This window comes from Zootoca vivipara, chromosome 5, assembly GCF_963506605.1.
Source record: "Zootoca vivipara chromosome 5, rZooViv1.1, whole genome shotgun sequence".
Classification (NCBI taxonomy): Eukaryota; Metazoa; Chordata; class Lepidosauria; order Squamata; family Lacertidae; genus Zootoca; species Zootoca vivipara.
In genome coordinates, this window is record NC_083280.1 from 91336549 (window position 1) to 91363093 (window position 26545).

Genomic DNA, 26545 nt, shown 5'->3' on the forward strand with positions numbered 1-26545 from the left:
GGCGCCGGCCTGCCAGGAGGGCGCCACGAGCTGTGCCCGCCCGCTGGTCGGCCGGTCCGCCGGTTCGACGCGCAGCTGCGCCCGCCCGCCCACCGTGCTGGGAAACGGGGCAGGGGGGTGCTGGAGGGATCCGCCACTCCACGGCGCCAGGGGCGCTTAAGACGGCCCTGGTCAGTAACTGAATAATTGAACCACTAACCTTCTGGTTAAAAGCCAGACGGACTGACCCATTGTGCCACATTACTGATACTATTCTTGAGGAATCGCTGATGAGCGTCCGGGGAATTTCAATGTTTTGTCAAAATACAGTATAAAAACTCCAGCTCTAAATGATTGAAGGAGGTTTGAATATTATAGAATGAAGGAAGAGTCCTATTTTGTGGGACAAAAACAGTTACTGTATGTCATTGGCAAGAAGCAGAACATATGCACTTATGAAGGGTGGAAAAGCATTACCCATTTCTGTCAACCATTTGGCAACCATTCCATAAATCTCATCTAGGATAAGTATCACAACAAGGTTAATGATGACAGCCGTTGCTGTCACCGTCACTCGGACGTTAGACTTGGTTGACTCCTTGGGACTCATTGATAGTGCTGCCGCTGTAGTTATCCGGTACACAATCACACCAAAGACCAATGAAAACGTCAGTGAAATCTGAAAAGAGACACACAGGTATTAACAGAAATGCATATATTCAGACATTTGTGCATATACAATCAATCTCCTTGCTGCAGTTAATGAGCTTGAGTGGCGTTGAAAGGCCCATGTATCAAGCAGCTTCCTCTGTGAAAGGAAATGCTCTGCACATGGCTGGCCAATGGGTTTCCCCCTTTGACCTTTTCGATTAAATTGGCAGCAGTATTGGTACAGGGCTGTCCCTGCTTATGCCACCACAGCATCATCCAGTTTGCTGATCTCAATTCTGAACTGCCTGGGCATAGGAGCACCACTAGTTCTAGGATATTCAGTACTGGCTAGAATTACGAGCTTCAATTTTGCCTGTCGAGGACTCTTTTGGTGACCCACATGGTAGGGTCTTCTGGTGAGTCTGCATCTCCATGATTGACAGTCTATGCCTTTGCTCAGAGAACTATTATCCTCCTTGTTGGATCTGTAAAGGATGGCTGCTACGGTATCAGTATCTTTGTTGTTTAGTCGTTTAGTCGTGTCTGACTCTTCGTGACCCCATGGACCAGAGCACACCAGGCACTCCTGTCTTCCACTGCCTCCCACAGTTTGGTCAAACTCATGTTGGTAGCTTCGAGAACACTGTCCAACCATCTCGTCCTCTGTCATCCCCTTCTCCTTGTGCCCTCCATCTTTCCCAACATCAGGGTCTTTTCCATGGTGTCTTCTCTTCTCATGAGGTGGCCAAAGTATTGGAGCCTCAGCTTCAGGATCTGTCCTTCCAGTGAGCACTCAGGGCTGATTTCCTTCAGAATGGATAGGTTTGATCTTCTTGCAATCCCTGGGACTCTCAAGAGTCTCCTCCAGCACCCTAATTAAAAAGCATCAATTCTTCAGCGATCAGCCTTCTTCATGGTCCAGCTCTCACTTCCATACATCACTACTGGGAAAACCATGGCTTTAACTATACAGACCTTTGTCAGCAAGGTGATGTCTCTGCATTTTAAGATGATGTCTAGGTTTGTCATTAGCATCTTTAAGGATATGTAAATCTTTCCAACACATTCCACAATCAGAAGCTGACTCTTACTTCAACACTGACAAGGGAACACCATCCTGTACTGCACTGGAAGGCAACAGACAAGTTGACTGATACAGACCAGCCACATGCCACTCTGCCTGGCACCTGCTCAAATGCTGCAATGCAACACCTGTGGCACCAGTACACAGGACATGAGTAGAGCAACACACATATATGGGCAATATCTGCTGGAGTTCATGGCCCAGGCTGTCTGTTTCTCTGCCTGGAAGCTCAGTTAGGGTCTTCCCCAGTGATGCTTTTTGTGATGCATTGGGAGAAGGTGACTAGATAAGACAACCAGGCAGTCCAGGGAGCAGCAAGCAAGTATTGCCAGTGCCTGGGTGCTCAGGAAGATGGTTATTGGGGAGTGGCTTAGGCAAAGAGCAAGAACAATTCCACCACTGTCCTCCAACATCCATGGCCTGAGATGTTCTGGGAGGGGCAGCCATGATCTGGCAATTTAGCTGGTAAGTGAACCAATCCTTCACCAGATTCAGGTAGGTAGCCGTGTTGGTCTGACGCAGTAGATTATATATATATATATATATATATATATATATATATATATATATATGTTGTTGTTTAGTTGTTTAGTCGTGTCCGACTCTTTGTGACCCCATGGACCATAGCACGCGAGGCACTCCTGTCTTCCACTGCCTCCCGCAGTTTGGTACCATTATACATGGTTCTTACCTTCCAGGTTCCTATGCAATATTTTTCTTTACAGCATCGGACTTTCCTTTCGCTTCCAGGCATATCCGCAACTAAGCAACCTTTCAGCATTTGCCCAGCTGCTTCATCAGCTCTGAATCTACTTGTACTTGTCCTCCGCTCTTCCTCCGTAGCATGTTGGGCGCCTTCCGACCTGAGGGGCTCATCTTCCAGCGTCATAACTTTTATATGCCTGTTGTCTTTGTCCCTGGAGTTTTCTTGGCAGGGATACTGGAGTGGCTTGCCAGTTCCTTCTCTACGTTTAGTCAAAACTCTCCACTATGACCTGTCCATCTTGGGTGGCCCTGCATGACATAGCTCATAGCTTCTCTGAGTTATTCAAGCCCCTTCGCCACGACAAGGCATGGATATATATATATATATATATATATATATATATATATATATCCAGTAGCTCCTTAGAGACCAACTAAGTTTGTTCTTGGTGTGAGCTTTCATGTGCATGCCCACTTCTTCAGATACCTGCAATCCTGCACCAAGCACTGAATCTGGACTTTGTGGTGCAATTGACGTTTTAAACTTTTGAAATTCTTAGTCCACTACCAATTCAGTCTAAAAGAAGGATACACCGATGGAAAACAGCAATTTAAATGCATATGTTAGAGGATATTGGTTCAGTCTGAAGATCCATCCATGCAGTCAGGGCAAATTTAATCTAGGCCACTGTTAAAGAAGCAAGAAAATAAAATGCAAAATTACCATAAATAAGATAGATGCAAAGTTCACTAGATAGCCAGGGGTACGGTCTTTCCAGGTCAGTTTTTCCTTTTCTTCCTAGTACAAACCATAATAGGGAAAATATCAGTTATGATACTAAGTAAATAAATAAGGTGAAAAGTCAAGTGCAATTTGGAATCAGTGTGATGAAATACAGTGCAATCATAAACAGTTTATTCAGAAGTCCCACTGGGTGTTATTCAACTACTAGTGTCATTGAGCCCGTTAGATAAACGGGCGCTAGAACATATGTTGTCAAACATTTGTAAAAACCCTTGTGAGCGGAGGCGCACGCCTGTCGCTTGCTGGCTCGCGCGGGAGGGTGGACGCACACGCACGTTCCCTCCCCAAAGCCCCGGCACTTCTTTGGCCTCTCATCATCCCCTCAATGGCTTTTAACACACCCACCACAGCCAACCCGCCCGCCAGCGCCGCGGCTTCCCTCCTTCTCACCTCTCCTCAGCGGCCCTGCCTGCACCCATAGAGTCCTCGCTCCCACTCGGCAGCCGCCCCCAGTACATTCCAGAGAGAGCAGGCGAGGCGGACGGGACCCTCCATCCAACACTGACCAACCAACCGGCCAGAGCAGACCGTCCCATCCTGCTCCGCCGCCGCCGCCAACGAACAACACACGACTCTCAAGTACTGACGGACTGATTGACTGAACTGAAGGAGGGAGGGAGGGAGCCGAATGCCTCGTGTCTCTGCGCTCCAAGTCCCAATGGCTGCCCGTGGGGCACGTGCGCAGTAGCGCAAACCCACGGACACAGGGACTGGACGCAGAGACACTTGGACTTTATTATATAGGATGTTTCAACTGCCTTAATCAAGTTTCTTAATTTCAATGGGTCTACTCTGGGTAAAACTTAGTTCACTATCACTGATGGATTCCAGTAGATCTTAGTCCCTAATAAGTGTGCAAATGATTTCTGCCTTAGTTGTTACTATGCCCCCATTCCTTGCTTTCAGTTATAATTTATCTCTTAATCTGGGGTTTTCTTAGTTTCTTGTTTTCCCACTCTTAAATTCAGTCCTTCACATCTCCACACCATTTTTGTGATTTTTTAAAATGTGCATGAAAATTTATCATTGTTTTAGTGTGTCGTTGCGATATTTGGAGAAGTGCACATTTCTGTGCTCTCATTCCCATATTGTTTTGGGAAGTGCAAATGGGGTAAATTCATACATTAAAATGCAATTACGGTCTACCTTCTACACATTATATGACTAACATACCTTTCATGTCATGTAGCAGCATAAGTAAATAAAGTTGCCCTTGTGACCAGCAAAATATGTCCCTCCAACCCCCACACCACACAAAGAAAGACACAGCAAGATCCATGTACATATTCAAATCTGCTTATATTATTCTCCTAAACATGGCTATGCCATGGCTTCTGAAACCTGGAGTGTGTGAACATGAGAAGAGTAGCTGCTGCAACTAAATCAGGGGTGGCCAACTCCCAAGAGACTGCAATCTACTCACAGAGTTCAAAACTCACAGTGATCTACCCCCTTTTTGGGGGTTCAGGTCAAATTTGTTGAGCTGTTTAGGGAGGAGGAAAGCCCTGTTTTTTGGGGTGCAGGGCAAAAATGTTGAACTTTTTTTAGGGGACCCAAACTTGTTGAGCTTCATTGGGGGGAGCCAGTGATCTACCAGTGATCTCAGGAAGATGTCCAGTGATCTACCGGTAGATCACGATCTACCTGTTGGACATGACTAATATAAGTAATGTGGTTAGCTGAATCGAACACCATATCCACCAAATGGGTGCACCTATTTCTTAAGAATACATCTGGTTTAGCAAATACCAATCTCTCCCCTCCCCCCCCCAAAAAAAACAATCAGCGGAAGCGGCCAAAGAATGCCTACAGGTATGCATTTTTGTAATGCAACTATGGCCAGAAGACAAACTGAGGGGACCTGTGTTATCACCCTCTGGAAATCTTGTATGTGTCGTGATGAATCAGGACTGCTTGCATATAAGAAAACTGGATGAGGACAAAAGTCAGCTGCTATGATTATTCCTCTCCCTACCTCCCCTCCACCTTATTTTGAGAGTGTGTGTGTGGATGCAAGGCCTATGCGCATATGAATGTATGAATAGTTGTTGTTGTTGTTTAGTCGTTTAGTTGTGTCCGACTCTTCGTGACCCCATGGACTAGAGCACGCCAGGCACTCCTGTCTTGCACTGCCTCCCGCAGTTTGGTCAAACTCATGTTTGTAGCTTCGAGAACACTGTCCAACCATCTCGTCCTCTGTCGTCCCCTTCTCCTTGTGCCCTCCATCTTTCCCAACATCAGGGTCTTTTCCAGGGAGTCTTCTCTTCTCATGAGGTGGCCAAAGTATTGGAGCCTCAACTTCAGGATCTGTCCTTCCAGTGAGCACTCAGGGCTGATTTCCTTCAGAATGGATAGGTTTGATCTTCTTGCAGTCCATGGGACTCTCAAGAGTCTCCTCCAGCACCATAATAGTATGAATAGTACAGAAAGTCAAAGAAGCACTGAATGCGTAAAGACGTCTTGTAAAAGGTTAGGCCACTGATTCAGCTGGGCCAATGATGCTTATACCATCTGGCAGCAGCTCAGGAAAAGGCCCTTCCTAGCTCTGGCGACTTAAGTTTCCTTCTTTGTGATTTGGGCTGTTCATTTTAACACAAGCTTTGCAGATATAACACAGCCTTCTATATAGAAACCTTAAGCTACAATCCTAAATATCCAGACTTAGCCAGGAAAAAGTTCCACCGTGAGTCCAATATATGACTGAACTGCTGACTTTTTTTTTAAACACCATTTATGAAAATAGTTTTTAAATCCCAAGAAAACAGATGTCTTAAAGAGAATATACAAGGGATTGACTCAGGAACTTTATGTGCCCTGCCACTTCCCATATTGCTAGAATAATCAATGCAGAATGGCTGCTATTGAGCAATGCTCTGGCTACTGAAACTCCAGAGGTTTTATATGAGAAACCATTTGCCATTGTAACAACATTTAATTTTCTTTTTAAATGATTGTTTAACAAAGTCATTTTAACTTATCTACTTCTTATATTTAAGCAAGCAAGCCAAACAAACACAATTACTTAAAGCTGACTGAAACTAGAAGGATATATTTCAAATTAATTAAACGGTTCAACCAAGCAAAGCTAAGTAAGCTAGGTTGGTACATTGCAAAGCCCATAAAAATAGATTAACTTTTGAACTTCATTTGAAAAGTTCAATTTTGTTTGTGTGGGGTTTTTCTGTGTCACAGAATCAATAAAATATCACCCTCCCTCCATATTTTACTTATAAAAGGAGCATTTTTACTAGGTTAATTATTGGGACAATAAACAGATACCAAGGAGACAGAGCACTTTTTAAGACTATAATTTCATTTTAATTACTCCAGATCAATAGTTGTATTTGAACTGGATGGTCATTAAAATTACTAACATACAGCTTTAAGATTAATGTCATGTGCCTACATCTGTTCTTCCACAAACTGTCAAATAAAATCACAATTATTCTGCTGCCTTCACGATGCTTTTCCTGCTAATTTTTTTTTAAAAAAAACACGCCTTGCTAAACAGGTTCCACCTGTCCAAGCTTTTACATCTCTTGACAGAAAGTATTTTATCACAAATCTATTGCAAAAATTACCCATTCAGCCAACATTATTTGCTGTAATAAAATCAACTTTGGCCCAACGGAAATAAGCCAGTTGTCAAATTTACTTTGCAATTTGTATTGCTCAAATTTCAATGTTATGCTGAAGTCTCTTAGCAGCACTTAACTGTCCTTTCGCCTGCCTAGGTTACAGATATTTCCCTCAGTAGTATTGGAGGAACCTAACAGGGGGAAAGTGTTGAAACGGTACCTAGAGAATAATTCACTGCCTTGCCAGATCCTTCCTTCCCCATCCAGCACACAATACTCTTACATGAGATACTTTTCCTGCTCTATCGACACATAATGACACTCACTGATTTTACCCAGTAAACCACTGAGCTGGTTGCAACTGGCCAGATGTTGGACTTAGCTACATTAGTAAAGAAAAACCATTTTGTATGCATTATAAAACACCGCGACACCATATGGCTTAGTGGAGTCCCATTTTTCGTCAACTCTATGAAGTTTACCACGCTTTTAACTGAAATGCTTCTTTGATGTGTCTAGATCCAGCCGTTATATGGGATATGATACCACAGTCCTGAGAAACTCAAGGGGGGTAATTCCCACAGGGAGGGACAACATTCTCCCAATATCACCTTCCAAAACCTTCTCCTGGAACCACTGCAAGTAACATTGATGGGACTCTGGCTGGCAGACTCAACCCCGAGAATGTGGCTCAGCCACAAAAAAGTTATTGACAGTGATTAAAAGTGACAAGCGAGAGGAGGATGCCCAGCCCTTCCCACATTCACTGCCTTCTCCTTCTCTCCAGAGGCCTCGTGTCCTGGGCTGCCCCTCATATACAACACAATATACTTTATCCGACCGATAGTCAGAAAGAAAAACATTTCCATGTAACTCCTCGGAGAGTATTTTTCTTTCTACAGGATCTACAGCATGATATAATTGTCAGTTTAGATGACATGCTAACACTCCTTATATTAACTCCTATACCACTTGCAACTATTAACGTCCCTTAAAAACAGATGAACTATAAAATATTATTAAAAAGGAGTGACAGCAAGGATCAAGGGCAAACGATAGAGTTGGCTCAGATTCTAATCAAGGAGGCCTGATGAGAATAAGACTTCAAATGCTATCTGGGCACCCCTTTGGGAGCACCGAGGTTTTTGTTCCTCTTTACCGCAACGTAAGAATTGGGGCCCTACTAGCATTTACACCAAATTTCACCCAAATACAAATTTTCACGGTGAATGTAGAGAATTCTGTTTGGGGGCAGGAGGAATCGAAGGCATTTGAGAGACCAGCAGCATATCTCAGATGGGAGGGAGGGGCAGTTTGCACATCCTGAATGGTGATTCGTGGAGGACCTGAATGGAGACCATTAGGCAAGCTGTTTTGTGTGTGCCACCCTCTGCCTCTCATCATCACCAAAAGCATAGCTGTCAAGTTCTCCCTTTTTAAAGGGGAAATTCCCTTATGCTGAATAGGCTTCCTCGCGAGAAAAGGGAAAACTTGACAGCTATGACCAGGAGGCCTGGGGGGATGAGGTCCAAGGCATAGCTGCCAAGTTATCCCTTTTTAAAGGGATTTTCCCTTATGCTGAATAGGCTTCCTCGTGAGAAAAGGGAAAACTTGGCAGCTATGGTCCAAGGTTACTGAAGAAGTTCCATTAAGTGTGCAATGGCTGCAAAACTTGGGACCAAAGCTGCCAATTATTTCCCCCTAAACTGAATTTTGAGGGAATAAGAAATAATTTAATTTTTTTAAAAAAAATATCCAGGGAAGACCTGCAGATCTCTCCCTTAGCACAGACACCCTCACCCCAAGTCTGATCCTATGACTGATGTGATCTCAGACACAGAGTGTTACCCATAATTATCATCCCCTTATCTATACTGTATTAATTTTGCTAAAAACAACAACACAAGTTTGCACAGTACAAATCACTTACATTGCTACATACAATCCAACAGAACTCAATGGTGCTAATGGAACAACCTCTTAAACTTAAAAGCATCAATGTGGCTGCAAAATGGAATCATCCTAATAACGTTTCATTTGTACCCAAGCAAGGACAACCAAATCAGCAACAGATTAGGCATCTGGAAACTTTTAACAAAACGTGCATCATTATTGGGAAAAGATTTGTTTTTCTTCTGCTGGGCATCATTCCTTAATGTTTTGTTCACCATAAATGAGCTTGATCAGATAGGAGAAAACTAAACAAAGAACAAGTTACTTGTCTGTGCAAGGAAACAAGTTTGTTTTACATTTTTAAAAGGTGGAATTCAGAATGGCATTAACTTCAGGGTATGACAGTAGCGACAAAACCAACTGAATTTGGCAATCTGCTTTACTAAGGGCAGGAAATTCTGTTTCTGATGAATGAAGTTCAAGCCAGGCAGCCCCTACTTGACCCCATGGCTTTTCTGCTTTCCCAATAACTACCTAATACTAGAGTCTCAATGTTTGATGTAGAAAACTTCATGGCAACACATTACATGCACACGCGCGCGCGCGCACACACAGAGTTTTCAAGATGTGCAAATGTACTCAATGAGCAAGGTCACACTGCCATGAAGTGATATTAAATGACAAGCACATTTCTAAAGCCCAAACCTATGTATGTTGTGTCTCACATGCTCACATGCTCAGTTTGGAAATGGCATCACCCTGGGACCCTGGGACCTGCAATGTATGGCAGAGGACTCTGATGAGGATGAAGCTCAGGCGTCTTCTTCAGTGGGGAGAACCATCCATATGCCATTTGGGACTCTCCCAACCAGATGACACAGCCTTACCAAAGAACATGACACTCCTCATCTACCAGGCTTGTGGAAGTCAAAGACTGCAAAATGAGGGTCAGGTAACAACCCCAGCAGCTCCTCTAGGCAGGCAGAACTGACCACATTACATAGAGCTTCAGCTCCTTGCTGGGGCAACAGCTTCAGCCAGCTAAACAAGGGTATTGCTTTTCTCTGCCCTCTGTGCAAGACAACCCCTGACTGCACCTTGTCTGCTATGGTTTGATTTTGCAAATGTTGACTAGACTTGATTTGCTTAACCTGCCGCTGATCTGACTTCACCGGATGCTACCTGCTTCAGGTGTGGGCCTCAGGCACTTGTAGAAGAGGACGGGGTAAGGTAGACCAACAGTCGGGCAGGTTAGCACATTTCAGAATGGCTTGCCACCAGCTAGGTGAAATATTGCCTTATGCACACACTTTTGGGGAAATTTTAGAACTCAATCTGCATTGCTAATGGAGAAGATCTCTAACTAATCGTCTTCTCTATCATCAGTTCTCCTATTTGCAAACTCAGGTGTTGAGTGCTGACAGAATCGGAGCCAAATGCATTCCACAGCTAAGTCTGACTTGGGAGCCCTTCCTCCAATTAGTGGTTGATGTTTGTAATTACGCTGGGGTGAGAGAGGAGCACTATATGCATGTTGCTATTACAGTATCATAAGGAGATGCCAGGCAGGTCCCACACATAGCAACTCGTATTGGGGCAACAGAAACGGGATTCTTGCTGTCCTCAGCAGCTCAGCTGACACTCGCCAGACCCAATTTTTAAATTGCTAACAATGAGGGTAGCTGGATTTTTACATCCTTGCCTCTCACTCTCAGCTCCCATCTCCGCTATGAGAAAGACAATGACACTGGCCTACCTTACAACTCTGGTGTAAAGATGACCAAGGTCAGGTAGTTCAGAAAGCAGGGGACAAAATGGCCCTCTCCCAGTGGGAAGGAAGCAAATTTCAGTCTAGTAGTTCATAAATGAAACAGATTCTAAAACTTGCTCCGTGTTTTATATTATCTTGTTTTCATGTGAATTTTGACAATACCACCAGCAAATGGAGAGAGTATAAGGCAAGGCAGGGGACGTGGGAAAACATCCAAGACATGGGGAGTGGGGCAGTACGAGAAAAACTGGTATGAATATGAGCTACGCATGTATGTCGTGCTTCCTTGACAGGTTTCGCCCCAAAGCAGGCTGGCATGCTGGAACACATGTAAGTAGGGTTGCCAACTCTTTTAAAAAGTGCTATTTGAACAGGGCTTGTGGTGGAACATTTGGGGGAAAAAAGGGCTAAAGGGGGAGTGGAATAGACCTGAAATGATTTTCTGGCAACTGTCAAGAAAGAAAGCAAAAGGACAGTTTGGGTTTTTTTTCTGTTTAGGTGACAGTCCTGCCTGTGGCCAATTAAGCCAATTGCAGCCCATTGGTTATGTATGGCAGGCGATCCAGAGCTTGATAAACCTCGGGTATCTGCTCTCTGCGAAAACCAAAGCAATAAAAAAATAAATAAAGGATAGGGGAAACACTTGATAAGCCACTCTCCATGGCTTCAATTCAGCTTGGTGACTCTGGATCACAAGTTATGCTGGCCGCCACAAAGACACTGCCCAGTTCGCAAAGACCAGGCATTCCCAAACTTCGGCCCTCCAGATGTTTTGGACTACAATTCCCATCTTCCCCGACCACTGGTCCTGTTAGCTAGGGATCATGGGAGTTGTAGGCCAAAACATCTGGAGGGCCGCAGTTTGGGGATGCCTGGCTAAGACACTAGTCACAGGTGGGATCCAAATTCTAAGGCATGTTAGTTATTTCTTTTTCTAACTTGCTCAGTACTTAATGAGTGAATGCAGCATAAAATAGACTGCAGGACCAGCTTTTGTGCCATGTCAACGCACACCTTCTGTTGGGTAGAAAGCCAAACTTTCCTGAGCCTGCACAACTCAGGGCTTATCCACACTACTTCCTCTTGTCCTTCTGCTTCCCCCTTCCTCCTCCTCCCACCCAGGGAAAACCACTTTTTAGCACTCAATTGCAGCAAACAGCAATTCAGGTTTTCTGTGAATTGATGTTTGCTCCAATTTAGCATTGGAGAGTGCTAAGGAGCAGTGCAAAGGCGGAAAGCGCTCGGACTCGGACTCTCTAGTCACAGGACAAGTGGAAGTGTGGGCAAGCCCTCAGTTTGGCCTGAATATCGAGCTCTGAGTTACTTGTGTTCATTTAAACAGCTCTCTTCCCTTTTCCAACATGGTAAAGAGTTAAGCATAAGAAATAGCCAAGAGGGACAATTAACTGCTGAAGATTTTAAACACACTGTAATACTTTATCTGTGACTTGCCCTTCAGGAAAGGTGCTATGATGTCATACCCTGTCTATAGCAAAACCTCATCTGTGGCTGTAGTTTGATAACACTTTCATTAATGAAAGGGGTGCCCCCTGCTTAATGCTTGACACAGGAAAAAAGTGTAACATCAGCAAAATGTTAATAGAGAAGGGAACATGGTTCTTCAAACCTCCTTATATACTTGCCCATCAATCTGCCTAATTGTTACCTTTTCACCTTCTGAATTCCTGCCTCCTCCTCCTTTCTGCTGAATGTTGAAGTAGCACTGCTGGGGGGGGGGAAATAAAGTTGCATTTCACTCTCAAAAGGCAACCAATCCCAGTGCCTAGGGCAGCGTTTCTCAACCGCTGTTCCGCGGCACACTAGTGTGCCACGAGACGCTGGCTGGTGTGCCGCGACGTGCGGCGACGAAAAGGGCGATTTGCATTGTCACGTGCCTGGCGGCCGCCAATGCCCAACGCTAACCTGCCGGAAAGGAAGCCGGCTGGGTCACGACATGGGGCGAGCGCAGCTCTCAGCAGCCACCACCATGGCCTCGGACGTGAGAGGCGGCCGGCGGGTGCTGCTGCTGCTGTTTGTCTCGCTCTCGCTGCCCTTGCTGGCGGCGCCCGGGGCTTGGTCGGCGCGAGGCCGTGGGCCGAGAAGCAGAACAGTCTCCGGAGGGCAGCCAGCAGCGTCTACGAGGGAGTGAGCGGCCTCTTCGGCGAGGAGCACGTGCGCGCCCTGCAGAAGGTGAGGCGCCTGGCCTGGACTGAGGAGGGGCAGGCCCGTTGCTCCCGGGGGGTCGTGCGGGTTCCAATGGATATTTTTACAGGACACATCTTTATGGCAATATTTCTCCTCCTCTTTCCCAAAGCTCAGTGCAAACGACTGGAGGGTGGTTTTAGAGTCTAAAATTTTGTCTAAAATTTAGACAAACTTAAAGAAGCTGGCTGGATGAGCTCAACCTGAAACTTGCTGAGCAAAGGATTGTGCTGGCAGAGAAATCAGCAGCTTGTGAAGCCTTATTACAGGAGATTGCAACCAACACAGCAATTGGCAAGTGTTTCTTACAGTCATAATTATATAGTCAATATAGGGCGGCACAGAGTTAAATTTTTTAACTTTTTAAATGGTGGTGTGCCTCGTGATTTTTTTCATGGAACAAGTGTGCCTTGGCCCAAAAAAGGTTGAGAAATACTGGCCTAGGGCTTGCCGATCAGAAGGTCGGCGGTTCAAATTCCCGCGATGGGGCGAGCTCCCGTTGCTCAGTCCCTGCTCCTGACAACCTAGCAGTCCGAAAGCATGTCAAAGTGCAAGTAGATAAATAGGTACCGCTCCAGCGGGAAGGTAAACGACATTTCCGTGCGCTGCTCTGGTTCGCCAGAAGCAGCTTAGCCATGCTGGCCACATGACCTGGAAGCTGTACGCCGGCTCCCTCGGCCAATAAAGCGGGATGAGTGCCACAACCCCAGAGTCATCCATGACTGGACCTAATGGTCAGGGGTCCCTTTACCTTTACCAATAAAGTGGTGCTTCGCAAGACGAAATTAATTCATTCCGCGAGTCGTTTTGTATTGCGAAAATTTCGTCTTGCGGTTTTACAATGGAAACAAATCAAAGCAATTTTTTTAAAAAAAAATGCAAAAAAATTCATTTTGCGAAGCACGGCCATAGAAAAATTCGTCTTGTGAGTCAACAAAAAGATCACAAAACGCTTTCGTCTTGCGAGTTTTTCGTTGCGCGAGGCATTCGTCTTGCGAGGTACCACTGTACACCCACTTTCCTCTGTACTGCCAGCTGGGAAGCTGGATAATATTCATGGTTACGGGGGGGGGGGGCGGTCACCTTTGGTCCTGGAGGCCACAATTACTGGCCCTACACTAGCATTAGCTTTTGCTTTGTGCCTCTGTTTGCATGATTTCTCTGACAAGTTCGTAGACGAGCAGAAAGGGTTCAAAAGTCGGCATCGCCACATAATGTTAGATGGGCATTAGTAAGGCTGGCCCTTTCCCACTGTCTCTTCCAGCAAAACTCTAGGTGTATTTGGAAGCACCTGCTTGGGTAAAAGTGGGAGGGACTTCGAGGAAAGCTGAAATGTTTTTAGTAAGACTAGTGAAGCAGCCTATGCATTTAACTGCAGGCTGGCATGGAGATACTAAGCAGGTGTAGCTTTGTTTGGCATGGGGATGCAGCAACCAGCTTCACCTGCTGAGTTTTTTTACTTTTAAGATGCTGTCAGAGGCAGTGGAGCAGGGGCTGTGGGTAAAAAAAAACCAAGGTGGTAATCCTAAACATTAGAGCAGTGATGGCGAACCTATGACACGCGTGTCAGATGTGACACGCAGAGCCCTCACTGCTGGCACGCGCCCCATCGGGCCATTCGCGTTGTTGTTGTTGTTGTTGTTGTTGTTGTTGTTGTTGTTGTTTTACCCCCATTTGTTCTCCTGCTCCTTCTACAGCTTGTCTCCGCTAGAGCTTGTCTCCACTGTTAAAACCCGGATCCTTTTGTTGTTGTTGTTGTTGTTGCTGGTAGCCAGAAATTGGTTTTTTAACCCATTCTGTGCTGGGTTTTTTGGCGCTTTGGCAGACTATGTTGGTGGTGTATGTTAGTTCCAGCGAAGGTATTATTCATCATTTATTTCTGTTCTCTCCCCCCAAAAAGTGCAGCAACTTTGGGGCACCCCCCCAAAAGCAAAGCAACTTTTGCACCCCCCAAAATAACCTCCAAAACTTTGGTCAGCAGCTCCCCCCAAAAAGCTCAACAGCTCTGGGCACTTTGTGATAAATAAGGGTTTTTTTTTTGTTTGGTTAGGTTAAATAATTAGTTTTTGGTTTATTAAATACAGTTATATATTACAATTATACATTTTTGTTATTTAAACTATAAATATCGCAAAATTATGTTTTTTTCCCCTCGAAGTGACACACCCGAGTTATGCTCGGTTTTTTTGGCAAATTTTGACACACCAAGCTCAAAAGGTTGCCCATCACTGCATTAGAGCATCCCTTGAGATGCTGCTGCTCATCTCTCCCTTGAGATATTGATTTGCCAGTGGTGGGACAAAGTGTTTTCACCACACACAGTGTGGTGGATGCTGATAGGTAACACAAAAACAGCACTCCAGACTCTGTAATGCTTCTTACAGCACAAAAATGCACGCTGCAATTTTTCAGGCAGCCATACATACTTATTTTACTCATAACGAAAGGAAAATGCATTAGGCAATAGTTCAGTTACTGGAAATAGAACAAAGAGTAAGTATATATTCATATGAATTCCATGCATCACTCCTTTAAAATCACTTATGCATATATCTTTAATCGCGTGTAAAAGGCCCCTGGGATTAATTGGGATATTCAAGGTAAAACGAAAAGAAAAGAAAAAGAAATGCACTTCAAAAGATGAGAGCCCTGCTCTTCTTTTTTTTTGCCAGTCATTTCTGGCACTTCATTTCTGTTGCCTTTGATAAATCCCTTATTGTTTGGTGAAGGATATGATGAAATCACACAGAGCTTTTATAAATCCTGTTTCAAAATTATGAGTTTCAGGCCTGTCTTAAGAGCCCAATTTGGTGACAGGCCAGTGGTGCTGGATGTACACCCTCACATTAACACACTTTGCTTTTTTTACCTGTGGATTCTCTCACACAATTCCTAGAATGCAAATGGAAAATGAGACTTTGACATTAGAGGGCGTTTATACATATATTCAGAGACTGAACTGAGCAGTCTCGCAAGTTGTTGACCAAGAATCAAAGTTCCAGAAACAAAGCTATTTCAATTTTTTCCCTTTGTCACACAACTGTAAAAGTCCATTATGCATGAAGGACTAAATTTCTTTTCTCTGCCACGCACATCTGCACGGAAAAATTAAAAAAACAACCCAAACACCACACACCGCCAAGAGCGTTGATGTGTACACTTCCAAATATGGCCATCAGATGAAGCCCCAAAACTAAACCAACAAGCTTCACGTAGACAAAATTTCCTTCGGTCATTAGCACAACCCATTCTCCGATGTTTCTGTTTTTAATGCCTCAAAAGGAGAAACAACCTTCTTTCTTGGACCCCATTAAAACTTTACTGAGTCAGTCTGGTAATAAACCCAGATGCCAACTTTGCTGCCACATACACCCGGATAACACCATTACTGGCCCCAACAACATCCAACATACCATCTCAGGACTATTTAGTTGCTCATCTTCTAACATTGTGTATGCCATCAAATGCCAACAGTGCCCTTCAGCTCTCTATATTGGACAAACAGGCCAAACCCTACGCCAAAGGATAAATGGACATAAATCTGACACCAGGAATCACAAGACAGAGAAACCAGTAGGAGAACACTTCAGTCTCCCAGGACATTCTATCCAAGATCTCAAAGCTGCTGTTTTATTACAGAAAAATTTCAGAAACAGACTGGAAAGAGAAGTTGCTGAATTGCAACTCATTAGCAAGCTTAAAACCATGGAGCCACCTGGGATGAAGACATAGGATTCTTATCTCATTATGCATGATCAAGCTTTTCTTAGTACCTCAGCCTTGCTCCCCCCCCCCCGCAAGATCAATAGCAGTCATTAACAGTCGTTAACAGTCATCAACAGGTTTACCACTCCTATCAGCCCATCACCCATTCCCATCACCCCCATCCCCCACCCTCTGAATATACATAAGGGTCTGGTGACTTCTGTGACTTCTGTTTCAGTGTATCTGATGAAGTGTGCATGCACACGAAAGCTCATACCAAAATAAAAACTTAGTTGGTCTTTAAGGTGCTACTGAATTTTTTTTATTTTGTTCCGACTCAGACCAAAACGGCTACCTACCTGTAACTAGTCTGGTAATGGTTATAAATTGGGGCGGAGGGTTCATCTTTTTGGGCCATATCTTTATCTCCCATCATCCTGCAAGCCAACTTTTTTAAACGGTTAAGAAGAAGAACTGAAAAACAATATCAAAGTGCGCTTAGATCAGGTGCTTAGATCAAAGTGCGCTTAGATCAGCTGAAGGAAGCCCAAGGGAAGATGCCATGAGTTAACCTCTCCTCTTGGGACGTATTCAGATCAAGAAGTGCAGCCAGCTAGGCGAATGCGCACACACCGCCATCTTCACCAGTTCTCTCTCAACAATAAAGTAAGTTCCATGCAGCAGCCCTTGAGGTGCTAAATAAATTATAGAGTGCTCTACAAATCAGACAGAAAAACATAAGCTTGTTTTGCGGGAGAAGAAATTCTCCAAGAAATAGGGGGACAGGTTTTGGAACAGCCCTAAGCTTCTTCAGGAATAGCCTCTCAGCCACCTCTTGCATGGTGGTTGAGACCTTCAAAGAAGAAGTAAATAATAATAATAATAATAATAATAATAATAATAATAATAATAATAAAGTTTCTGTTACAAAATTGTACAAACATAAATAATAAAAGAGCACATAAACCATGACATGACTGGCAAAAAAAATTGAGTCCCTGGGGTGTAAATAAAAAGGTAAAGGGACCCCTGACCATTAGGTCCAGTCGTGACCGACTCTGGGGTTGCGCGCTCACCTCGCATTATTGGCCGAGGGAGCCGGCGTATAGCTTCCAGGTCATGTGGCCAGCATGACAAAGCCGCTTCTGGCAAACCAGAGCAGCACACGGAAACGCCGTTTACCTTCCCGCTGTAGCGGTTCCTATTTATCTACTTGCATTTTGACGTGCTTTCGAACTGCTAGGTTGGCAGGAGCTGGGACCAAGCAACGGGAGCTCACCCCGTCACAGGGATTCGAACCGCCGACCTTCTGATCGGCAAGCCCTAGGCTCAGTGGTTTAACCACAGCGCCACCTGGGTCCCTGGGGGGTAAATATGAAACACATTATTTCGCAGTACATAATAATGAGGTGATTACATAAACCAGTTCAATGGATTCTTCAATAAATCAACTTGGAAAATGCAGAGGTATATGAGTGAGCTAAAGAGTATTGACTGTTTATTATTGATAGATAGACTTGTAGAGTTGGAAGGGACCACAGTGGTCATCTAGTCCAAACTCCTGCAATGCAGAAATCTAAAAGGTTGCAGATGTTTATAGATAAACAGGTACTTCTTGTCCAGGTTTTGTTTCATCTGTATATTTAATCAAATCGTACCATACAGCATAAAAATATATATTGTTTTTGCTCTCCCCTTTCCACAATCGATTTTTGTGACCATCTTTCCATTATGGCTGTTTGCCTAACTATATTATACCATCTACAGGTGGTAGCAGTGTTGGTCTGTCGTAGTCGAAGCAAAATAAAAAAAATCCTTCCAGTAGCACATTAGAGACCAACTAAGTTTGTTATTGGTATGAGCTTTCGTGTGCATGCACACTTCTTCAGATACCAGCGATCAATATTCATTAATTGCAAAGCTATCCAAGTTCAGGCCATTACCATTCTAGTTGCTGTTTGTAAATGTGCTTGAAAATGTAAATTCCTTACTTCTCAGTTTGTCCATATCTGGAGTATATAAATTAAGTAAGGCTAAAAACTGGGCTATGCAGATTGTCTGAGCTATAATTGGAGATATCTCTTTAAAAGCTTCCTTCCAAAATTATCCTATTTGTGGACATTCCCACCACATACATTGGTATGTACCTACAATTTGGCATCTTCTTCAACGTAAGAGGGAGCGATTGGGCTTTAGGCACCTTGGTGTTAAATACTATCCATGCACAATTTTTAGTCAATGTTCCCTAGTAGTCACTTTTGTCCATAAATTGTTCCATTTATCCCCTTCAGTGTTCATATCTCAATTGAGTTCCCACCAGCTTTTTAGATTTTGTTGGGGGCAAAATTGGCTCTCAATAAACATTTTGTATAAAAGGGAAACTAATCCCTTGATCATTATACTATCTCTTGTTACTAAATTTTCATATTCTGTTAAATTTCTTGTAGCTTCATGTTTAATTTGTATATTTGTAAGAAATGATCTCAAGTGATATCCTAACCACCATGAAATTTGATTATTTCCTAAAGGCATCTCTGCTACCGTAAGAGGTTGTCCCTTGCTATAATAATATTTCGAATAATGTAAATGCTGTTCTTTCCACACATTTGCATTATATGGTGTTTTATTTTATTTTGAAATAAAGGATGATGTTGTATCAGAATTATGGGTGACAGTCCTGGCGCTAAAACATTTGCCCATTTCCACCATATTCTAAAGGACGTGAGCATATAGGGGTTAAAGGAAACTACCTCTTTCATCCTTGTGAAATGGAGCCACAGCAACCCTTCTCAAATTTGCCTGACAGGTAGTTCAAAGCGGTACTATTGTGTATGATACTGAAGGCCTCTGAGAAGCCCAAAAATATTGGAAAGAACATACTCTCCCATCTTTCTCTCAGCAAAGGTCACCTTCCATTCCAAAGCCAGAGCTGAAACCAAGTTAAAACGCTTGTAAATAATCTGTCTCATTTTAGAGAACCTTGACCTAACCAGCCAATTATATTGAAGACAGGCCTATAATTACTTCAGTCTAAAGGTTAAAGGAACAGCTTGATTAGGAGTGAACACACAATGGCCTCATTCAGAAATAGTTGGGTTGGTTTTTTTTTTAAGTGTCCAATTGGAATAGTAGAAAACCACAAATTATTTTGCAGGACAGGCAGGTAGGGGCAGCAGATGTTAAATATTTTATCTGCAAATGTTTGATAAACATGCCCCAGCATACTAACAGACAATCTTTGGTCCCTGAAGAGGGCTCTAGTTTTGAAGATTTATCATCCAGAAGCGGGCTCTAGCCTATGTTCTTTGTTTTCTCCATTGGCATAATCTTGGCTTACTTATTCATGATACAGTGGTACCTTGGTTCCCGAACGCCTTAGTTGTTCAACAAATCGGCTTCCGGACGCCGCAAACCCGGAAGTAAGTGTTCCGGTTTGGAAACGTTTTTCGGAAGCTGAATGCCCAACACGGCTTCCAATTGAGTACAGGAAGCTCCTGCAGCCAATCGGAAGCCACACCTTGGTTTTTGAATGGTTTCAGGACTCAAACAGGCTACTGGAATGGATTAAGTTCGAGAGCCAAGGTACCACTACTAAGGACCTTGATGGGCTCAAGTGTTGGAAAGGAGAAAAGTAAAGGTAAAGGACCCTTGACAGTTAAGGCCAGTTGCAAATGACTCTGGGGTTGCGGCGCTCATCTCTCTTTACAGGCTGTGGGAGCCGGTGTTTGTCGACTTCCTCAGACAGTCCCCTTCCTGGAAGAACAGGTGTTTGACTGCTAACTAGCATCAAGCAGCAGCAACCCCAAAAATGACAGAGTTGGAATCAATCCTCTAGTCGAACTTGTTATGAAAAAGGCCCAGAATGGAGGATAGTCACTCTCAACAGCTCCTTCCCTTTCGTGGTGCAACTGATCCCCACCACCTATTCTGCTTCACACGTACAATGTACCAGCCAAAGTAGCCCCTATTTTATCTTGCCCAGTTGTGACTCATCCTGGCTGTTACTTAGCTGCTATCTACCAATCCACTCATTTGACTTTTTGCCCCAATTCTTCTCCAGCCTAGAACTGGATTATTATTATTATTATTTACAATCCTCTCTCATGGGTACAACCCTCCACTATGTCTTCTTCTCAGCATTGACTGAAGGGATAATAATATTCAAAAGACATGCAGCAAGAGCATTAAATGCATATGAATTAGGTCTTGCTGCATCCTCTTTCTCATTATCTTTTAAAAACCTGCCTATTTTGTAACCTGTAGACTTTATCTGTGCTTCTTGGTTAAAAGACCAAGCCTCTTTGTTACAGCTGCGAGAACCATCTGGATTTGACAGCTCATTTTCAACCATCCATCCAGCCCAGTGTTTCTCAACCAGTGTGCCTCCAGATGTTTTGGGACTACAACTCCCATCATCCCTAGCTAGCAAGACCAGTGGTCAGGAATGATGGGAGTTGTAGTCCCAAAACATCTGGAGGCACACTGGTTGAGAAACACTGATCCAGCCCATAGCTGCCAAGTTTTCCTATTTCTCACGAGGAAGCCTATTCAGCATAAGGGAATTTCCCTTAAAAAAAGGGAGAACTTGGCAGCTATGATCCAGCCCCTAAATCTTGGTTTTGCAATCTTTGTTTCCTTGTTGTAATCCAGACGAGTTCCAATTGAATTTGAAAACAAACTGAGCACATAATTATTATTCTTTTTCACATAGCAGGAATACACATTGTCACAATAAATGATTCAAAGCTGTCAAACACAAAATCATGTTTACTGCAAGCATCTAAAACATAAATTAGTTTGAGTGTTACGTTTCAGGAGACATACACACACACAGCTATTTTCTTTATGAAGTATGCATTTATGAAATAAACATTGCAATAAAAATACTTTTACGTGGTTGCGCTAATGTGATAGATTACAGTCATAACCCCACTTACCTGAGTGTAAGCCCCATTGAACTGAATGGGACTTACTTCTGAGTAGACACGGGTTAGAACTTCAGCCATGGATAGCTTTCAGACAGCTGATTAATTAACTTTGTCTTTAAGCTGCCACAAGGCTCTGTTGTTTTTGGTGCTAAAGACTAACAGAGTTAGGGCAAGAGAGGGAGTAGGGTGAAAGTTATATGGAAATATTTACAAGGGATTGACAGAATGGTATGAAAACGGATTGTTATAAGGAACTGGTCGGGGTTTGCAGGGGAATGCCAAGGGGAAGGGAGGGCATAGCTGCCAAGTTTTCCCTTTTCTCGCGAGGAAGCCTATTCAGCATAAGGGAAAATCCCTTAAAAAAAGGGATAACTTGGCAGCTATGAAGGGAGGGGGGTAATAATCAAAATGTTCTTTATGGTAGTGATATGTTTAAATAATAAAGATGGAGGTAATTAGAAATTTTTTAGGGAATTTATAGGCTAAGGGGTGTTATAGATTAAATATTGTTTATATAAGGGAATTTGAGACGACAAGGGAAAATTAGTTGATGCTGTAAAGATTAAGAGTGTATTAATAGAGAAAATTATTAATTAATGAAGATTGCTAAAGTTGAGATTAAAACGGACTCGGGAAGGGAGGGACGAGGAAGTCGATGATTTAAGAAGTATGTTTAGATAAGATTGGAATTTTTTGTTTTTTGTTTTTTCTTTTTTTATCTCTTTGGGTGCTGTTCTTTTTTTTCTTTAAGCAACGCCCACCTTTATCCTTGTTTTTTTTCCTGCTTTTTTCCCCTTTTCCCCTCTTTCTTTTTAGTGTTGTGTGTAAGGATAAAATTTATGTTATGATAATATGATGGATGTATTAAATTGGAAAAATTGCAATAAAAATTATTATATTTTTTTTAAAAAAAATAAAGACTAACAGAGTTAGCCTCCGGAAATTCATTAACCTTGAAAGGCAATACACAGAGAAAGTAATTCATTTGTATATATTTGTTCATGCTGAGACATGCATGTCTATTGTGCGCAATGATATATGTAAAAATGTGTATATTTCTGCACTAATGGCCAATGGAAGTAAAGAGAAACTTGTGCAAATAAACCAATTGCTGCAAAATGGAAAACACCAGATGGATGTGTGAATGAATGTCAGAACCAATTGAGCCCCTTTTGTCTATCCTTACTCCTGACTGGTCACAAGCGTGATTCTTGCTTGGCCTTCTTGATGATATAGAGTCCAATTAAGGAATGTCTCTTCATTCCATAGAAGCTCTTCACATTCCCTGTAAAACATTCTTTCTCACCACATAAAACAAATATGCATCAGTGTCCCTGCAACATAGTGACATAATAGGAAATCGGTGCAATTAAATCTAGATGCTATTACTGTTTTAAGAAGAAAAATATATCATTAATTGGCTCTGGGAATGCTCTGTCAACTTTTGATAGTGTAATTAGTTCAGTGTACCACTGGAGAGACAATGTGATATTTCAAAATGCAACTTCAGGATAGTTCATTCCCACTTAAATACTACCCCCCCCCAAAAAAAGGGCATTTCCTCCCTGTCCCATAAAGGGGGTGGGGGTGAGGACTATTTCATGTATGGCAACAGAAACACTTAAGCCTGCTGTTTCCATACTCTGACCTTGCTGAATTCGAAAGAATGTCATTCCTTCATTTGAACTGGGGTCGGTGGATACACAATCTATATCATATTCCTCTGACAATTAAGTCTCAATGTTTTCAAACTAACCGTTAAAGTGGGGGATTATCGCTGACGCTTAATAGCCATAAGTTTTCTTCTGTTTGAAATGAGTAAACCACACATATCACTGTGCTATTTCTACTGATGTAAACAGAATATTGAATTTCATAGAATCATAGAAATGTAGAATTGGAAGTGACCTCGAAGACCATCTAGTCCAACCCCCTGCAATGCAGGAAACTCTGCTAAAGCATCCATGACAGATGGCCACCCAAACTCTGCTTAAAACCCTCCAAGGCAGGAGAGTTCATCACCTCCTGAAGGAAACCCTTCCACTGTCAAACAGGTCTTACTGTCAGAAAGTTTTTCCTGATGTTTAGTTGGAATCTCCTTTCTTGGAGCTTGAAGCCATTGGTTCGGGTCCTGGCCTCCGGAGTAGGTGAAAACAAGCTTGCTCCATCTTCCATTTGACAGCCCTTGAGATACTTGAAGATGGCTACCATACCTCCTCTCAGTCTCCTCTTCCCCAGGATAAACATATCCAGCTCCCTCAACTGTTCTACATAATGATTGATTTCCAGACCCTTGGTCATATTGGTTGCCCCCCTCTGCACACGTTCCAGCTTTTCAATATCCTTCTTAACAAGAAGAACAAGAAATATTCTGAGCTGGCAGAGACAGAGCTGAGAAAGAAAGGATTCTGTGTACAATTTGGAGTGAATTTAGAGGGAAAAGCTACCAATCCTCTGGCAACACTTCTGGAAAAAGAATGGAAGTGGAAGAACTTTTTTCAAAATTAGGATCGAAAAATGGAACAACAGGAAAAGGGAATGGAATATATGGTACTGGGTGCAAATTAAAACAATAAGTAAATACAATAAGTAAATAGCTATGGATTACTGCTTTAATATATGACCACAGCAAAGAGACACATGTGTGAATAAAGATGAAGGATTTATTGGAGGTAAATTTGTTATGTTGGATTGAAAGAAGACTATTGTTGAGATTTATTGAGAATTTTTCTGCACAGCACTACTTAATATAGCTCTTGCTCAATGTTGCCCTGAAATTCAAGCTCAGTGAGCATACAGCAGGCATAGGCAAACTCCGGCCCTCCAGATGTTTGGGAATACAATTCTCATCATCCCTGACCACTGGTCCTGTTAGCTAGGGATGATGGGAATTGTAGTCCCAAACATCTGGAGGCCCGGAGTTTGCCTATGCCTGGCATACAGGGATTCGGCTGATACAACTTTCAACCAGGCTTCACAAATGTGAAGTCCCCATTTGTAAGAACCGTTGTTATCCCGCAGCAAGATATTTGCAGCAGATGCAATTGCAGAAACCTATAAAATATTTCTGCAATCATATAGGTCCTCTGCACGAGTGCAAAGAAATATCCCTGAATCAGAACCAAATGGGGCTATGAGTGGAACTGAACGGGGTGTTTAACTGGGATACCATTTTGATCCACACCAAGAAATCCCTAATGGCGAGTGAGAGTACTGTAAATGAGGCCAGTGCATTACGAGAAAGGGACAAATATCTTCCTTACCATGCGTCTGAATCTTCTGAAAACTGAAGTCATTGCCAAATACTTGCTCCTGGGTCTGAAGGGCCTTTGGCAGGGGTTTCCATAGCGACCACCCCTCCAAGAAGCACTTATGGCACTAGCCGTTCATTTTCATCTGGGTTGTGGGGAAACAGCAATAAAATCTTTGCTGTTTGTTCACCTGCTCTTCATCCCATACAAATATAACAATGGTTAGCAATGGGAAGAAGTAGTCGCTGCTACTCACTCGGCTGCCTTCTCCACTCCTCCTCCTTAGTATCTCCACTTGCTTGCCCATTCAAGCAGATGGTCAGAGTTACGGTAAAGTCTGCCATTTAGCTCTGTGTCTACCTGCCCTCTCCATCTGTCTGCTGGAGGAATGTGACCACGTCACACTAATTCTTAATCCTGATTGAACCCAGACGGCAGATTCCACATTTTTCTCTCAAGGAAAATATTTTACAGTTGAACAGAGCTCTCACTCCTTGGCTTGAGTTCCTGGAGCAGACATTGGGAACAACAACAACAACCTATTTCTGAATCCCTTTCTAAAATTACTCAGTTCGGTGTCTGTTAAGTTACTTTCTCCAAGTTGAAAATGTCGATCAAGACGCACAACGTGAGGCTTAGGATTAATTTATTTTCTCGTGAATCCTGCAAATTCTTAAACGGGGCTGGAAATGCCACTGAGGGATTGTGCATCATGACAACAACATCCCTCACAGGGCCATTGTACAATGTCCTTGTGAAGAATATTACACCATCAAATACATGCTCCTCATTTCTGTCTCCATTTCAGTATGTCAGCTACCGCACTCTGTAGCAACTCAAGAAGCTAATTCACGTAAAACAAAGGGGATAAGTTAATGTGCAGCTTTCAGAACACCTCATGAACCTGTAGCCCTCCATTTTCTAGGCCGAGGTCTGCATTTTCTGTGTGAGTGCTTTTTTTCTTTCTTTTTGTCCAGCCACTTTCCCCAGGAAAAACCAATCTTTACTGGAGCAAACGGCAATTTGAGTTTGCCACAGATTGTCATTTTTCTCTGATTCAGCAGTAAAGAGCGGGGTTTGTTTGTTTGTTTTGCCTAAGGAAAGAAAAAAGTGCTTGGACACAGATCTGGGAATCCTGGACTTTTGCCTCGAAACGCGGACCAAATGGATGTGTGGATGAGCCCTGTGTCGGGTTTTCTTACTGGCCGAAGCCAATGGGGGACTTACTGCTCTGAAGACAACAGGTTGCCTTCAGAATTTACCTCAGGGTCTGACATCTGACCATGTTCACACTGAGCTTCAGTTTATGCTGAATGGAGGCTGGATACTCAAAGCCCCAATCCTGATGTTCTAATTCAGGAAAGCCAAGGAAGCCAAGTGTTACAGTACAGAAAATATACAAAGGAAATAAATAAAGCTTGAAGCTACGAACATGAGTTTGACCAAACTGCGGGAGGCAGTGCAAGACAGGAGTGCCTGGCGTGCTATGGTCCATGGGGTCACGAAGAGTCGGACACGACTAAATGACTAAACAGCAACAACAACAAATAAATAAAAATGAACTACTTTATTAAACTAGACTCCTTTTTTTAATACAAAGGTAAGTCCTGGGGGGGAAGTGATCCTTAAGGGAAGGTAGACAATCAGAGTATTCCTTAAGGGAAATAATAATAATAATAATAATTAAAAACTAGGATACACTATTTTAGGATATGTGAAGTAGAAGAACCCTACAGGATCAGACCAAAGGTTCATTAGACAGCATCCTGTAACTAACCGTGGCCAGCTGGATGCCCACAGGCAGACGTGAAGGAAACAATTGAGGACAAGAGTCCTCCTGCAAGATTTGCTGCTCAGCAATTGGTATTCACAGGTCTACTTCTCAAGAATGGACTGTATCAGTTCTATCTATGTATTTAATCTAATCCCGTGGTTCCCAATGTGGGGCACACACCCCACAGGGGGGCATTTTGATTTTTAAGGGGGGCAATTT

The 26545-nt window shown here is 43.1% G+C and overlaps 1 protein-coding gene across 1 annotated transcript in view; it reads right to left on the minus strand.

Annotated features, from left to right (window-relative positions):
* Positions 1-26545, minus strand: part of ANO2 (anoctamin 2) — a 137851-nt gene that overhangs the window by 31991 nt on the left and 79315 nt on the right. The window contains exons 13-14 of the mRNA XM_060275139.1: positions 3144-3218; positions 457-658 (exon numbers count right to left, since the gene is read on the minus strand). Coding sequence (XP_060131122.1) covers positions 457-658; positions 3144-3218 — 277 coding nt within the window. The remainder of the gene's footprint in view (positions 1-456; positions 659-3143; positions 3219-26545) is intronic.